The following is an 18,138-nucleotide window of genomic DNA, read 5'->3' as shown; positions in this document are numbered from 1 at the left end:
GCCTGCAGCAGCCACTTGTAAACATCTGTGGATTCCAGACATATTGGGTAAGGGATCTGATCCTTCCTTCATGTGCGGTAAGGAAAGCCTCAAACATGCAGACCAAGGTATATGAACAGGAAAACATACAGCCATATTCTGGGGGGACCACCAAGACACGGCCGGCTCTGGAAGTAGTAGACGCGCACCTGCTCTGCCTATGTACAGTGAAGCCCAGATTTTATATTTTGGCGGGCATAGACTAATTATTCCCCCTTTCATACACACATAGGGGGGAGATGTATCAAAACTGGTGCAAAGGGAACGTGGAGCAGTTGCCCATAGCAACCAATCAGATTCAACTCTCATTTTTCAGAGACGCTTTGGAAAAATGAAAGCAGCGACGTCATTGGTTGCTATGGGCAACTGCTCACTGGAGTCGGGGTAAGTTTAGGGTGGAGTCATAGTCAGTAGAAAAGTACCGACTCCATGTCGAGATTAAAAATAAAAATATGAAATATTATATATTATTAATATTGTATTCATTTATTAAGGCCTGGTTCACATCTGCGTTGGAGGCTCCGTTAGGGGCCTCGGTCACAGGTCCAACTGAAAATACAGGAAACAATAGAAACAATAGATCCTGGTGGAAATCCGACAGAACCCATTAAGTCAATGGGTTCCGCGGGACGCAGATGATGACCGTCGTACAACGGAACCGATGCTTCCGGTATTTTCGTTGTTCTTCTGCTCGGACGAAGCAGAACGGAATGACCGATGCAGATGTGAACGAGGCTGAAACGCGTAGCTTGTTGCATATTTACTTCCATAGGAATTTAGGAAAAGTTTGTCTCCCTGATTACCAGGAACGCTAGAGTGTTCAGTGGCGCTGCAAGGAGCCGCTCGCCGCTAAACAGAACTGCAGGAGGGAAAACGGCCGGACCGAAACAAAAAGGGGAGAAGGAAGATATACAACCAATGAAGGTGAAGGACGCAAGGGCCAACAGGACACATACCCAGGGGCAGACACATAACAATGCTGCTGTGCCCCCGTCTCTGAACCCAAACCCCCCTTACAAGTTTTCAACTGTGACTGCCTCCAGGGGACGCAAACACAGGGGGCCCGGTGCACTATGGTTAAATCGGCCCTTACTGAGCGTGCCTGCAGTCCAGAAATGCTAGAAAGCTTCTTATGAAGAAGTCGGAGCTGTAGTCGGACAGTGGTGCATTAGGGGAGTTGTAGTCAGAATCGGAGGTTTGGCTGACAGCCCTGGCTGTAAGCGCCCAACACTTTACGTGTGAATATATTGAGCCACACAATAATTACCGCGTCACACCCCACGGGTATTACAGACCCGTAGACAGGCATTCTCCCATAAAAGCAATGCATCTAGGGGAGAGTACCTCCATAATAATACGGCATTTCTTTTTATGAAATCAGGCACTTGGAATTACTGTATGGACCCATAGCAATCTATCCGTACAACCCAGATCTGTAATGAGGCCGTGTACATGATCCCTGAAGCTAATTTCAAAGGTAGGGAAGGGCGGGTAAGTACATATATAGTATATATGGCACATAATTTATACGCACCCACTTATACGCACTTTGGCTCGTTTAATGGGCATAAGTGCACCCCATAGATCAACAGTAATGGACCATCTTAAAGGTGTCCGTATCTACAAGGCGCTTTAAGTACTGCAACTGTATTGGATGGGGAGGCGTGCTGCAAATATTTAAAGGGTAAATAAACGTTCAACAAACTTCTGTCATGTCATAGTGACATGTCAGAAGTTTTGATTGGTGGGGGTCCGAGGCACTGAGACCCCCACCAATCGCTAAAACGAAGCTGCAGAAACGCTCGTGTGAGCGCTGAACCACTTAGTTTCTGTTCGGCTTTCTCCGGAAAGCCGATGTAGCGGTGTACGGGCTCATGGACGTTCTATGGGGTCCGTACACACCTGGAAAAAGCCGAACAGAAACTAAGCAGCTCAGCGCTCATACGAGGGCTTCTGCCGCTTCGTTTTAGCGATTGGTGGGGGTCTCAGTGCTCGGACCCCCACCAATCAAAACTTCTGACGTGTCACTATGACACGTCAGAAGTTTGTTAAACGTTTACTTACCCTTTAATGTATAAAACTTGTTTCCTTGCTTCGTGCCTGTAAATTAGATTAATATAGGCCATTCTCTCTCTTCCCATGATCCTGAGATCCGCCATATGTCGGCGGGAAGGATTACATTTCAGTTGGCGATCTTTACAGATTGTTCATTTTAATGGGATTTGATAAGATTTTAGCATGGGTCAGTGCCAGTGGCACTGATCTGTCCAGCAACCGCTCTGGGGAAGCCGGCTTATTGCTAATGGTGTCACACTGTCGCTTTGTAGTGTTGGCGATGACAATGTAATAGGTAGCCATAGAACGGACAATAAATATAATAGGCTCTGTTCACATTTGCGTCGTAGCTTCCGTTTATAACAGAAACCATGATGATGTGCTGCATCCGTTATATGGCGGAGTGGTATTCTCGAAGAAAACTGCCAATATACACAGACCAAAAGGGAATTGAAAATCATCATCACAGAAAAATCTGGTCTAGGCCTATATATACACACACATACATTTATATTTTAGTGCTTGTTCCTGAAAACTGGATAAAAATGCCTATTATATTGATATTTTAGACATTAGAAGGGTTTTCCATTTTTTTATAATCCCTGTGCCTCAAAAATAAAACTGATCACAAGTTGTCCCACTGCTGGAACCCAAAGCGATTAGCTATATTTTGTGGGGGAAACAGAAGTGTTCAATTCCCCTGCAGCACCACCGCAGGGGAATTCAGGTATTACACGGTGCTTATTTAAATAAATAGGATGCACTTGTCGTGTTGGGTCCTCCATAATTTCGGAGAGAGACACTCTTTGTAGCCGTTCTTTGCTCTGGTCGATGGGGGTCCTGAACAAGGGACTTCCCTCTATTACATCTAAATACCCAAATAGGGTGTCTGAAAATGGGTTTTCTGACTTTAACCGCTATTGGATTTTGCGCCAGTAAACCATTGTAGTGTTATCTCCAGGACATACCAGGAGCACAACACTACAAAAAGGCTTCAGCTTCAAGGACGAACGTTGACACGAGAGACAAAGCATAAAGTGACCTCGTCTCTGGCACATGCTGAAAATCAAAAGTATCACAAATGATTAACTATCCCGCTCTCCCGAGGACGGTTTCATTCCAGAAAAGTCAATGACGATAACTGGACTTTACCTGGGAATATGGCGTTAAATGATGCCTTATGTTTGTGCTTTTTTATATCATTTGCATGAAGTATATAAAATATATTTCATCACTGTAATGCTGGGAAACGGTTGGACAAATCCCAGGTACCCCTGGGAGCCATTGGGACTAAAAATCTGCAACGGAGGTCAACATTTTTGAGTATTTTTCAATTGATGTTTTTGGCTTTTCTGAGCCACTAACTACGATAGATAGATTAGATAGATAGATAGATAGATTAGATAGATTAGATAGATAGATATACACTTGCAACTTATATACCTCCTGTTTAATCTATGCTCAGGCTATTGTTACTATTCCTACCCCATCCCTGCCTCTGTTCAACCTCCATGCTTTACACTGCAGCTCTGCTGGTTCACATTAGCTGCAGTGAATAACCTCCAACATGCCCAATACAAGGTAGGGTCAGCCAAACCAGGAGCCAATCTGGCTCATAAAGGAGGGTCATGCGACAGCCCCTTTAAACTATTTAAAAGTGGTGGTCCAAGAATATGTACATAAAGCTTAATCATTGTATAATGAAAATTTTTGCAGCTCCCCGATATGATTTATGTCCCTTCTTGCGGTCATTGAATTGAAACATTCTCGTCCATGTCTATAAGCTGCTGTAAGTTTCATGTTACGAAGGGATCTGGAGAAACAGAAGACCCCCCGAGTTAGGTAAGGATTCCATTAAAAGTCTTTAAGAAGGAGTTGTCACTTTAAATAAAGCTCTACATGAATAAAAGAGAAAATATGCAGATTTTTCTCATTATCCATAACATAATTATTAATTTTGAGAGGCCGCAGAAAGGTCCACATTTCAACACGAGCCAAAATGAGAAGAAAAAACACATTTTTCTCTATAGAGCGCCAACATTCAGCAGATGTGCGGTCATCAGCCAAGTTATACACATTGATCCTGGACAATCCTGATGACCAACGTCCGTCCCATATACAGGTCGGACACTGCACTAATGGGAAGGGAGAGACGCAATTAACTCTGTCAGGTCTGAACTGGAAAATTGGGAGCGAGTCACGAAGAGGTAACCTGTGGCATTACCACCATGATTCAGGACTCAATGACTCACACCGCTGACATGCCAAACTTCCTCCATCACCCTGCGTGTACCAAGTAGTGTCTGGACGCCAGGCAATCAATGGTATAACGAGACCGGATCAAATACACAGGAAACATATACGATACTGTCTGAAGAGAAGGAATAGTTTGGATCGGATTCACCAGTAATCAGAATCTGCTTCGTGAAGATTTCTTAAGCCAAGTTCACACTTCGCTTGGCATGTACATTCGGCGTATGCAAAATGCTACATAGCTACTCTAGCGGAAAAAATTACCCGAAACGGTGTGACTGTGTAACCCTGCCCACTTTTTTGACAATTAAAGGCTGTGTACACCTTTGAAATAGTGCTTTGTTTTTTTTATAAAAATGTCTCTCCATGTGTTATGTCCAACTTTCGAAATACTTTTTATTAAAAATTGTTTTTACTTTTTGAGATACAGCTGCTTTGTATCCTGTATCTAGCGCTGAAACCTGTATCCGTCAGATCAGCGGGACTGACGGGTTCAGTGACAGCGGGTCCGGTGTGTTTTGGACACGCAGGATCGAGCTGTTATTGAACACATCTAAGTTCATAACCTATGTGATCGATTACAGGTGGATCCTGCATGTCAGAGACACGCAGGACCCGCTGTCACTGAACCTGTCAGTCCCGCTGAACTGACGGATACAGGTTTTAGCGCAAGATGCAGGATACAAAGCAGATGTATCTCAAAAAGTAACAATTATTTTTAATAAAAAGTATTTAGAAAGTTGCACAAAACACATGGATAGACATTTTTATTTAAAAAAAACAAACAAAAAAGAAGTATTCGGGTGTACACAAGAAATGATGTACGGGTTGGAAAAAGTTGCTCTAGAGCTTCTTAAACAGGTTGTCTCACCAGAGACAACCCCTTTCAGAAAGGTGTCGGGGTGGCAAATAGCTGATCGCCACGGGTCTCGCTTCCGGCCACCAGCTGACTATGCCAGGGAAAGCCGCGGCCAGTCAGGCATTTCTCCTGGAGCGGGGGAAACGTAGTACTAAATCGCGGCCAATAAATGGCTGTCTGGTTCATAGACGGGGGTCCGAATGGAAAACTGCAATACGTCACGCCACCAACACTGTCCACATAGACCCAGCTAACCATATAGAGAAATAGCTATAGGGGGTGCCGAGGTAGCAGTTGCACGCGGGCATTGGTGCCTAAAGAGGGCAAAAGGCCTCTCTGCCACATAAGACGACACCAGTATAATAAATGGCACATGATAGGTGGGCAGCCCTGGTAATAGATTTTGCATTGGGGCCCAGAAGTGGTACGACTCTTGCCCCAATCCTCGCACTGGACCAAAATTGTAAAATCCCCCTCTACAAAGTGATGCCCCCTATAAAAATGATAAACAGCTAAATAAAAGACTAGCAAACCTACAATATACAAGAGGACATAAATATCAGTGCACAGCCCCCGATCTACTCCTCATGCACAACTTTTAGAAGATGCCACTAAAATAATACTGTAATAACATTTCTTTTGCGTTATAATCCTTGAACGGTTAAACGGGACGCTACGCCTTGTCCTGCTGCTCCCTGGACCACACCTTCATCCAAGAACATTTCAGGAACCGTAAGCCAAAAATCTGTACAGTGAAGACGTGTCCAAATTGGTTAGTTTGTGTAACCAGCCCCAAGTATCCCTTGATGATCTCTACTTGAAGAATATCCCACGCTTGCAGCTTTGTTTATCTATATTTACACCATTCATATTTAAATTCCGGAATCATCTTCCCATGACAGCCCGAAGGAGCAGGACTACAGCCCATCTGATCCAGAGGCCAGCCTTAAAGGGCCTCGGTTACCGGGTACACCCTTTAAGAACAATGATGCATGTACACCCACTAAAAGTTGGAAAGTTTTCTTGGGCATTTTGCTAGTGAAGCCTCTTGGCCAATCAGAAGTGTGCGAGGGCTCATATGTTGGCTTTGTCCAGACGATATCCAGTAGTCTACACTGCGAATATAAAGAGATACGTGAGCCTTCCAATTGGCCAAGAAGCTCCTTAAATGGTATAATGTGCCCAGAGTTTTTTTGACTCCCTAAATAGAGGATCAGGGGCCACTTAGAGGGTCCATCTGCGCCCTGTAACATTTAACTTGACTGGTGCCAGTTACCCTTTAAAGTGGACCAGTCACCTAAAAATGACATGTCTATTTCAGTAAATACTTGTATCCCCCATAAAATAACAATTCTGGAACATACTTTCTTACAACTCCGTGTAAGGCCGTTCCTCTGTTATTCTTCCTAGAAATGTAAAAATAAATTGACAACTGGGTGTTACCATTCTCCTTGTCAAAGGGGCGTGTCCCTACACAGTCTCACTCTGGCAGCACTGATTGGACAGTGTCAGTCGGTGTAGGGAAACACTCCCAAATGGTAACACGCAGTTGTCAATTTATTTGTAAATTTCTAGGAAGAATAACAGAGGAACGGCATCATGTATTTCATGGGAATATAATTATTTACTAAAACAGACATGTCAGGAGAGGTGGCAGGTCCTCTATAATACAGAGCTGAAGGCCAGGCGGCCAAATGAACCTAAACATTTTCTGTGTTGCGTTCTACTGAATTTTTTTGAATTTTTGCTGCAATATATATGTGAACATGCTTATAATAAAAAACAGAGGTCATTGGAAACTGAAATGACTGCTTTTTAGGACACCCTGTGTCTACTGCTCCATAGATAATAGGGTGGAAACTGTATTATGATCATAGATTAGCAAGTTAACATGGAACTCCCACAAGCTTGTGATCAAAAAACATTAACTTCGGGGCAAAGAATTCCAATAATAGGAAAAAAATTAGGGCCTTCTGTTCATGCAATTCCCCCATCAAACCCATTGCAGAAATATTGTAACAGAGGATCCGTAAATTCAGGCCCCTGCCGATACTGGTGTCATACATGGTGCTCTACAGGGTGCCCACGGCCCTTTGAATTGGATAGTAAATTTCCATGTCTGGAAAGCCCCATCTCAATGGTTGTCCTATTATTGTTCCATTTCAATTAATAGTACAGTGACAGGAACATCCTACCCTGCCCAGAAGGGGACTGTTGGCTCTATAAAGGCCTCATGCACACGACCGTAGCCATGTGCACGGCCGTGATGTTCGGGTCAGCCGGCCACGGAGTGTCAGCCGTGAGCCGCCCGCAAATCTCGGGCTGTGCACATGGCCGCGGCCATTATTTTCAATGAGCCCGGACAGCAGAACACGGCCGTAATAAGGCTTGCCCGTTCTTTCTGCGGTCCGGGCTCCGGGGGCCATGCACGGACCGTGAAAACCACGGTCGTGTGCATCGCCCCATAGGAATGAATGGGGCCGCAATTCTCCTGTGGACTTTCGGGGGGAATTGCGGCCGCAAAAGCACGTTCGTGTGCATGGGGCCAAACTTCCCTGGGCCCATGAATCTTAGAATCAGTGGGGTCCAAGTTCATTGATCCCCATCTCCTGACATATCGTTGCGACAGCAATTTTTTAGCTGGACTTCCCCTTTAAGTACGGCTCATTACAGTATTTTTGGCCTCCGAGACACTAAACAAAACAGTTTAGTGCGTGAAAAAATTGGCTTTAAAAGAGTCGTGTATTATAATCCTAGACAGAGTCCAAAAAGGCATATCTCTGCGTGTGAACCATCGGCTACGAGAAGACGGCGGTTAATTTGATTGTAATTAGTCGTTTCTACTTTTCAGCCAAGATTCCTGACACTGGACAGAAATGTTGACGGAGAAATGAAGAAAAATGACAGTGAAGCAGAATTTGATACAACCCCGTACAATGCGCGTCTGTTCTATCCTCCCTTTTCCTATCGACGCTCCCTTAAATTACAAATTGACATTCTGGGAAAGAGATGAGAAATTCTATTTAGTAAATGGACGGGGAATTAAAAAATCTCAAATAATACGGCACGGAGTAGCTCTCAAATTCAGACCATGAAGAAGAACGACAAAACAATTTAAGGGCCAATTTCACCCAAAAATGGTTACACGTGGATGCAATAAGAACAGTCCCCTATATATGGATTCTGTCATGGCCCTGGACTTTACTAATTCATGATAATCCCTCTAAATGCTCCATAAAGGGTTCTTGGAACAGTTGTCCCTCTTCTGAGCCCCAGGAGGAAAGGAAAAAGTGGCTGTTGCACTAAGAAGCCAAAAAGTGTGGGGTTATTTCTTGGGCCTCCACTTAAAGAGGCTCTGTCACCAGATTTTGCAACCCCTATCTGCTATTGCAGCAGATAGGCGCTGCAATGTAGATTACAGTAACGTTTTTATTTTTAAAAAACGAGCATTTTTGGCCAAGTTATGACCATTTTTGTAGTTATGCAAATGAGGCTTGCAAAAGTCCAAGTGGGTGTGTTTAAAAGTAAAAGTCCAAGTGGGCGTGTATTAGGTGCGTACATCGGGGCGTTTTTAATACTTTTACTAGCTGGGCGCTCTGAAGAGAAGTAACATCCTCTTCTCTTCAGAACGCCCAGCTTCTGACAGTGCAGACCTGTGACGTCACTCACAGGTCCTGCATCGTGACGGCCACATCGGCACCAGAGGCTACAGTTGATTCTGCAGCAGCATCAGAGTTTGCAGGTAAGTCGATCTTACCTGCAAACGCTGATGCTGCTGCAGAATCAACTGTAGCCTCTGGTGCCGATGTGGCCGTCACGATGAAGGACCTGTGAGTGACGTCACAGATCTGCACTGTCAGAAGCTGGGCGTTCTGAAGAGAAGAGGATGTTACTTCTCTTCAGAGCGCCCAGCTAGTAAAAGTATTAAAAACGCCCCGATGTACGCACCTAATACACGCCCACTTGGACTTTTACTTTTAAACACACCCACTTGGACTTTTGCAAGCCTCATTTGCATAACTACAAAAATGGTCATAACTTGGCCAAAAATGCTCGTTTTTTAAAAATAAAAACGTTACTGTAATCTACATTGCAGCGCCTATCTGCTGCAATAGCAGATAGGGGTTGCAAAATCTGGTGACAGAGCCTCTTTAAGGTTTACGCTGTGTTCACATCACCGTTCATTTCCGCTGAGGGGTTAACCCGACGGAAACCTCAGACGGAACCCCTCAACGGAAGGGCAACGGTGATGTGAACAGGCCCTTAAAAGGGTTTCTCATCATTTACTTTGTAATTAGTTACGGCATGAGATTGAATTTGGTTGGTGTCTAAAAGGCCCCTACCCATCTGGGCCGCAGTATGATAGGAAATGTTACTCACCATTGAGGCGAATGAGAATTACCAAAACCTACAAATGGAAATACCACTGGGTGGTAATTGGCTTCCTAAAAAATTCACCCTAGTGTTGGTGTCTGAGATAGGGAAATTAGATTGTGAGTCCCGTTGGGGACAGGGACTGATATGAGTGGTGACAATCTGTACAGAGCTGTGGAATATATTGGTGCTATATAAGCAATAGTAAATAATTAACTAGGCCAATATGATAAGTATATAAAGAAATTTCTAAAAATAAAAATGTGTCTTTAACTGTTTCCACATTCTTGAGCTAAATCTTGCAAAACTTGTGAGTCGGTTCCCACCAGCCTTCATGGGGAAAACGAAGTGGATCCTGGGATAGCTGCTAAACTTCAATCGGAAAAGGGGAAATCATGTGATGTATCTCAAGGGCTGGTTGGGGCGGTTTAAGTTGCGTTTTAGGACATTTACATGGCTACTTGTGCCGCCTATGGCTTGAAGTAAGGTTTGGGCTTGATCTAGACAATTTTCAGGGACAACTGTTCCAAGAACCCTTTATGGAGCATTTAGGGGGAATATCATGAATTAGTAATCTTAGAGTCCAGGGCCATGAAAGAACTATAGGGACTATTTTTGAACTGACCCTACAGCTGTATATGTTGTGAGTTAAAGAGGCTCTGTCACCACATTATAAGTGCTCTATCTCCTACATAATCTTATCGGCGCTGTAATGTAGATAACAGCAGTGGTTTTTATTTAGAAAAATGATACATTTTGACCAAGTTATGAACATATTTAGATTTATGCTAATGACTTTCAAAATTCACAAATGGGCGTGCCCAACGTTAGCGAAGTGTCGGGATTGTGACTAGACATCGCGTCCTGGCTGGAGGTGATTTCTATTCACTCTCAAGACACTTCAGTAAAGTTAACGTGTGAGTAAGTGACAGCACAGCATGATCTCGCAAGATGACGATGTACTGATTACATGAATGGAGAGAAGTATATGACGCTGATTGGTCACTGATTGGTCACTGATTGGTCAGCGTCATACACTTCTCTTTACAACGCCCACTTGGTCAAAAGCTAAATCCGGTGGATAGGTCATCAGAAGGTGGAAAACCCCTTTAAGTATGTGATCCAACTGCCATTCGAGCTAAACTTCCTTGCCCCTCCTCAATTTTTCAATAAAAACAGACCACAATTGGCACCCAGAATTTTCATTGACTTTTACGGGTACAACTTTTGCAGCAACCCCTGTTGCCACCTTCTACCGATGCTACTTTGCAGATGCCCATCGTGCAACTTAATGCACTCTAATGGGATGTGGCGAAGCGGCATCTCTGCAGGAGGTCATCTACCCCAAGACTAATATATTGCAGCAAATGAACGTTTTTTTTACGAGAGCAGTTGCGATATTCCATAGTATCCGTCTCTTTTACAAAAACATCACTGAGTATTCGGTTACATAAGTTCACAGCACATTCAAAACATATTGAAGCATGTTATTCCTTGTTGGCAAGTGATTACCATAAGCGGTTCCAAAATATCCCAAATTTATAGTCCCGACACCTCTTCATTCTCCAGTTCAAGTGGCCAAAATACATGAGAATCCTTTTACTATCCAAGATTATGGGCTTTTTTCACATATTGCCTTTTCCATCTGGATATCACATATCTTACCCACATGAATATCAAACGTACCCCCTTCCCCCATTAGTTATTATACAATTGTGAGTTAATTGGACACATCAGAAGGTTGGGATTGGTGCAGGGGGTTATGAGGGCACTTTGGACAGACACCACCAGCACCTGACGGATCCTATTGACTATTAATGGGGTCCGTCCGGTTCCGTCGTGGGGTCTGACATATTGACAGGAAGAACAGTGATGCATGTTGCGCTATTCTGCACGTGAAATCAGACAAAATCTGCGACGGAGCATCTGACGCAGATGTGAACAGAGCCTAAATCAGGGGGACCGTAACCTCATATATTCATTGCTTAAAGGTCACGATCCTGTGAAAATGGGAGAAAAATGACCCCCACTTTGATCCCCAAGAGTAGGGGTCCCCAATGTCCAAAATTTATTTTTTAGGCCTCATGAACACAACCATAAGGATTTTTACTGTCCGCAAATGCGGATCTGACGGCTAGAGATACACATCCGTAGTCGTCCGCAATTGCAGAAGCGCCCATAGACTTCTATGGTCGAGTCCGTGTCGCAATTGCGGACAGAAATCGGACATGTTCTCTATTTTGCAGATCATTTCTACGGCCCGGACACAAATCATTGAATATGCGGACAGGTGTAAGTATACGGAATCCGTAATTACGGATGAAAACTACGATCGTCTGCATGGGGCCTTAGTAGTGGATTACTTCAACCTACACTTTGTGAGTGATTCACATAAAGTAGTAAATAGAAGCAACAAATATAAGGAAGAAAACGTCGCGTAAAATAGAGATCGTGGATTTCTAACGTTTTCACGCAACTTCTAAATGGATCAGAAGGAGCCCAGGGACTATGGTTTTGGGGAATAACGCCTCCTATGATCATCTTCTAAAAAGTGGGAACCTGCACCTTGTAACGGGGTTGCCAAAATGTAGGAGTTTTTATATTTTTTTCTGGCTGACCCAACGTTCATACACATACGGTAAACTCTTAATTCGGCATCAATGGGGCTAGACAATATCCAATCTTATTCCCTAAAGGATTTTACGATAACATTACGTAATGAGGTTACCAAATAAAATATAATTGTAAGCAGAAAACAATATGGCCGCCTCCACTCTATAAAAGTCAGACTTTCCGTACAGAGGGAGACGTTTCAGTGGGGTCGTGAGCCGTCTGCGGATTTCCTATACCCCCAGGCACATGGAGAAGTTGCTTTACTTTAAGATGTTACATAAGATCGAGACACACGCCGTCCTGTCGTATGTGAACACCCCGTGTAATGGCTCTGCGCTCTCCTGGTACTGGTTTTACAGCTCCCAGCTGTGAGATCTGCAGCTCTTTCCTTCAATGCACATTTACACATAGTTCACATTCCACCCCAAAGTTACCATGGAGAAAACTCAACTGGATAAAACGGTTTGTGTTTTATTTTTTTTCTCTTTTTAGAAGAAGAAAAAAAAAACGGAGCAAAAAAAGTTAAAGGCGTTCATCATTTTTATATAAATAAAGCTTAACCATTGTATAATATAAAGCTCTGCAAATTTCTAATAAACGGTGTGTCTCAATTGCTCACCTTTTGTAAGATCTCTGCTTGCTGTCAGTGAAAGGAACATGCTTGTTTACATCTACAGGCTGAAAACCTGTAGAGACCTTCTTACAGATGAGGAATTGGATCCAGTCTAGACAATCATCTATAAGGCTATGTTTACATTTGCGTTGGCAGCTCCATTCAGAGCCTCTGTCGCAGATTCCGTCAAACCTGACGGGAACAATAGCGATGCACGCATCGCTATTCTTCCTGTCAAAGCGACGGACACCACGACGGAACCTAACAGGCCCCATAATAAGTCAACGCGGTCTGTCAGGTATCCCTCATACTACGAATCCAGCACTGTGTCATGGCTTCCGTTATGAACGGAGCCCACGATGCAGATGTGAACAGAGTCTAAATGAAACCATCTGGACTCCAGGCTGATACCGTTTACCTGCACCGGAGAGATTTGGGCATGTATTTAGCTTACAGAGGATTGTGTAGACTGGACACAATTGCCACAAAACCTCAGCAGTGAGAAGTATTAAGTCTCTAGGGGTTTTCTGGCTCTAGATATAAACAAGAATGTTCACATTCACTGACAGCAAGCATAAATCTTGAGGGCGCAGAATTGAAACACAAAGTATATTAGAAAGTTATACAATTTTTTATTATACAGCGATAAAACTTTATTTACATAAAGCTGTTTAAATTTCACAGGAAAGCCGCCATGTTGTCGTCAGCAGTCTCCTTTATATAAGCGACATCCTACAGATGCTCTGATACAGTGATGGACAGATCCTAGGAGATGGGTGGGCGCTCGTTTAGGCTAGTGCTGAACGGCGACTTTGGTCGCAACACGGGTCGCGCGGTCAAAGATCACCGTGTCGCTCTACCTGCACCGCAATCAATGTGGTAATGTCGTGACATGCGGGTTGCCACGGTCGCGACACGACAGTTGCAAAAAATCCAGCGGGTTTAGATTTCTCGACCAACCCGTGGTCACTACGCGGCCACACTGACTTCGCTACCTGTGATGCCTGCAGGGCAACACAGTGAAATTTGGCACCTCCAAACTGGCCGAGTAGCCCCGAGGGTATCAAGACTGTCTAACAGGAAAGCTGGCCTTGTAGCCCATAGCAACCAATCAGAGTGCAGCTTTCATTTCTTAAACTGCTCTGACAACATGAAAGCAGCACTGTGATTGGTTGCTATAGGCAACAAGGCCAGTTTTGATAAATGAGGCCTAGAAATGTGTTTCTTGGGTTGTGTTCTATCAATGTCTAAGGAAATTCTCACTTCTGGGCCACTAAAAAGTCACACTGGCTCCTCAGATCTATAGTATTTTGTCCACCCCTGTTCCAAAAATGGCTAACTAGAGGGCACGGTTGCAGCCGCTTGCCACATATTCCCCTCCCCCTATATGTGCCCTCTTAACCAATTAGCAGACCCAAAAAAGGTCACGACACTTCCCTCAAGTCCTGACACCTTAGGCTGGGTTCACATGACCTATTTTCAGACGTAATAGAGGCGTTTTACGCCTTGAATTACGCCTGAAAAGACGGCTCCAATACGTCGGAAAACATCTGCCCATTACTTTCAATGGGTTTGCAAATGTACTGTGCCGACGACCTGTCATTTTACGCGTCGCTGTCAAAAGACGACGCGTAAAAAAGACGACTCGTCAAAAGAAGTGCAGGACACTTCTTGAGACGTAATTGGAGCCGTTTTTCATTGACTCCATTGAAAAACAGCTCCAATCACATCCGTAATTGACACCGTGAAAAACGCGCGTACGAGCAATTACGTCTGAAATTCAGGAGCTGTTTTCTCCTGAAAACAGCTCCGTAATTTCAGACGTATTTAGATATCGTGTGAACATACCCTAAGAATAAAGAAGGGTCCTGTTAGTAAGGAGTCAGAGCTCAATACTTCTGACTGGCACGTTGCATGGCCATCTAGCCAACGCAATTGCATCTACTATTTGAACCTTGATAGGACATCCTAAAGATGGCCACTTGTAGAGGGAGCCCTTCTTGGTGACGATTTCCTTTAAATAACATAGGTATCTTACCCCCTATGTAGGTGAATTTTGCGGGGAAAAAAATTCATCATTATTTATATAAAGAACAAAGGTCACAGATGTTTTGAGATGATTTTAAAAATCACAGAAAATAGCAAAAATTGGTCCAATCAACTATTTGTATTGCCCCAGATTTCTTTAATATTGCGCACGATTCAACTAATTTCGATCAACACTTACGATCATCTCAATGTGTAAATACTCGTAAACGAATACTTTCAATAGTCGAAATTGCTAAAAAGCCATATGGGCAGAAGTGATAAAAAAAATTGACTTCCTATAATAAAAGATGATAACGAGAGCTTTAAAACATGGGAATCCACACTTTTGGGCAGACCTGGCACACGTCTTGGGCAGGGATGTGACTGATCGCTCTCTGATCGCATCTCTCTGAATTTCCAAAATGAGCAATAACAGGATATAAAGTCGCACATGACTATTGGGGTATGTTCACACGCAGTGACCAAATACATCTGAAATTACGGAGCCGTTTTCAGGCGAAAACAGCTCCTGATTTTCAGACGTTTTTTTTAACAACTCGCGTTATTCGCTGCGTTTTTTATGGCCGTTTTTTAATACAGTTTTGACGAGCCGTCATTATACGCGCCGTATTTTGACAGCGACGCGTAATATAAAGGCTCGTGGGAACAGAACATCGTAATTCCCATTGAAAGCAATGGGCAGATGTTTGTAGGCATATTAGGTGCATTTTTTCAGGCGTAATTCGAGGCATAAAACACCAGAATTACGTCTGAAAACACTGCGTGTGAACATACCCTTACACAGCCAGGCGGCCGAGAATCTATCACTATAATAAACCTACCGACCGAATATTATACCAGCTACAAAATGATCTCATAATTATAGCATGGCATATACCCAGCAGACTGGCACATTATTGAAATAGTCATAAGGCTGGCACCCCAGGGGTCCTACTGATGCGACATAAAAATTGTAGGACGGTTTTACTAAACCCACTCCGGTCGCTCATATGACGCCCCTGACAGCTAAGGGTAAACAGTATTTTATGCAGATTTCTATATGACTGCAACTCCAACCTAAAGTCCATGTATGCGGCGACTTTTACGGAAAATGTGCAATTTCTATTCATGTCGTTATGGTGACTTCTGCCATGCAATGCCCACTGCAAACTGGTCACACAGATCAGGTTATGCAATATCTTCCAACTCGATGTGCCATAGAAATCAATGGTAAATATCACGCAACATTGACTATTGATTTCTATTGGAGTTTGAGCGATTAATTTATATCACGCAAAAGTTGTGGCACCAAGACCCAGTTTCATGGGCACACGTATGCTGCAGCCTAATCATGTCCGACATCAGCCTGGTTCTTGGGCATAACACAGTGGGACGGATGAGGTTACCATCAACTGCAACTTCTGGCAGGGGGCACATATTATGTAACGCAATGCCAGTCTATGGAATTTGAGACGTTGTATCCCTACAAAGGGTTAAATATGACATCATTATAATACAATACGTAACGATGGGCATTGATAATAATAAATATTATTGAGGCTAATTCAGGAAATTCTGGTAGCGAAATAACAAAAAGTATATAAAAAAAAAAAGTTTTACAAAGTTTCTAAAAGTTTGCAGCTGGCATGCAGGTCACGTGATCCCATTGAGGGTAGAAGTTTATGGGGGTGTAGGAAGCAGGGCTGAAGTTTAGCAGGGTCGGGCATACTCACAGCACTGTAACATTGGCAGGGACAGTCTCTAGGTCCAGCAGTCCTGCCCCAGAGCAATTCACCATGCAGGAGTCGTTGGCACAAGTACAGTTACCCGGGCATGGTTGGCACCATCCTGCTGCTGCCCCCGATCCGAGCCCCAGCAAGAGCCCAGCAGCAAGAAGGAAGAAGAGGGGGCAGAGCTGCGATCCCAGCACAGGGGGGGAGGCGCCATCTTTTCTTCTTAGGGCTTCAGCCTGGGCATTTCCAAAATGCATAGCTTACTCACATCGCATGGGATCCCCTGCTGCCCCCCACAGCATGCAACACTGGAGAAACCCACAATCCCGAGCCCCAAAGTGCTGATCCCGGCTCTCAACTGCAGGGAGCACTCATCCAAGCTGCCTCTGTGTGTGGGACGTTCTGCCTTTCTCTGTCCTGTAGGGGAGGGAGCTTGCAATACTCCATGAGCAACGCTAGATGGCGCTGTAGAGAATGGACAATTCCCTCTTCGTTTTGGTGCAATTCCACGTAGAATCGCTAGGGGGCGCTAAGAATAAATCTTCTTTTGTTCAACAACAGAGACTATAAAATAGAATAAATACATGAAAACTGCTGCTGACTTTATTTATTCTCTTATTTTTTAATTTTTTAAATGACATGAAAGGATAAAATATCGCACCATGACACATCTTCATCCAGTAGACTCAATGTTATTTAAAAAAAATCCACTTAAACCTTCATTTTTTTTCTTCTGATAATTATACAAGTATTCTGCTCTGCCCTCCCCCTTTGTATTATAATACTGAGTCGGGGCGTAGTTGGATAGAGGTTGGGGGCTGGCAAAGGTCCCTGGGCACCAATACTTCACTCTGCCTTGTCCAGGGTAAATAAAGGGTAAGGGCACCGGACTGAATCTTTGCCCCGGGTATAGGAAAGCCTAGCTACAACTAAGTATCCACTTTGAGGCCCCATTTACATCATGTTTTTGGCCTACGTTTAACGTATAGGCCTGGAAAAGCTCACACGGTATACTTTAAACGTATGCTGTGATGGCATCCGTCACCCTAGACTATCCATTATCGACCCTCAAGCCAAAAAAAAATAAAAAATTACCGTACATTGCAAAAGTATAGTCAACCTAACTGTTGCGAATGATCAGGCCTCTGTTCCTGCGTTCCGGTTCCTCTACTTTCCAGTATCCAAAATGGTCGCCAGTGTCTCAGACTTTTCTGTGGAGATCTTCTCTGGACACAGCGCCAACACAGGGGCCGATGTCATCAGCACCGATATGTCGGAGGGCAGTGGAGGGGGTGGGTGTCTCAGACTTTCATAGACCTTCATCTCCACAGGCCATTTTGAATACCGGAAAGCGAGGGACTGGAACGAGGGAAGTTGACTATATATTTGCAATCTATAGTCAAAGTTTTTTTTGGGGGGGGGGGGGCTAGAGGGTATACGACATGAACTCTCGTGACCCTTTTCATGGCGTATACATTAAACGGATACCATTATAGTCTATGGTTGACGGATGGCACTATTAAGCATCCGTCACCTTTAGGCTATTATGGAATCCGCTTAACATATACATC

The 18,138-nt window shown here is 43.9% G+C and overlaps 1 protein-coding gene across 2 annotated transcripts in view; it reads right to left on the bottom strand.

Annotated features, from left to right (window-relative positions):
• PKD1 (polycystin 1, transient receptor potential channel interacting) overlaps nt 1-16,957 on the bottom strand; it is a 93,361-nt gene extending 76,404 nt beyond the window's left edge. For both annotated transcript variants that reach the window (XM_075830551.1, XM_075830552.1), the window contains exon 1: nt 16,568-16,957. In XM_075830551.1, coding sequence (XP_075686666.1) covers nt 16,568-16,824 — 257 coding nt within the window. In that variant the 5' untranslated portion in view covers nt 16,825-16,957. The remainder of the gene's footprint in view (nt 1-16,567) is intronic.
• Between the last annotated feature and the right edge of the window lie 1,181 nt (nt 16,958-18,138).

This window comes from Rhinoderma darwinii, chromosome 6 (assembly GCF_050947455.1).
Source record: "Rhinoderma darwinii isolate aRhiDar2 chromosome 6, aRhiDar2.hap1, whole genome shotgun sequence".
Lineage (NCBI taxonomy): Eukaryota > Metazoa > Chordata > Amphibia > Anura > Rhinodermatidae > Rhinoderma > Rhinoderma darwinii.
The sequence above is the reverse complement of the archived record's forward strand: the minus strand, read 5'-3'. Positions and strand labels throughout refer to the sequence as shown.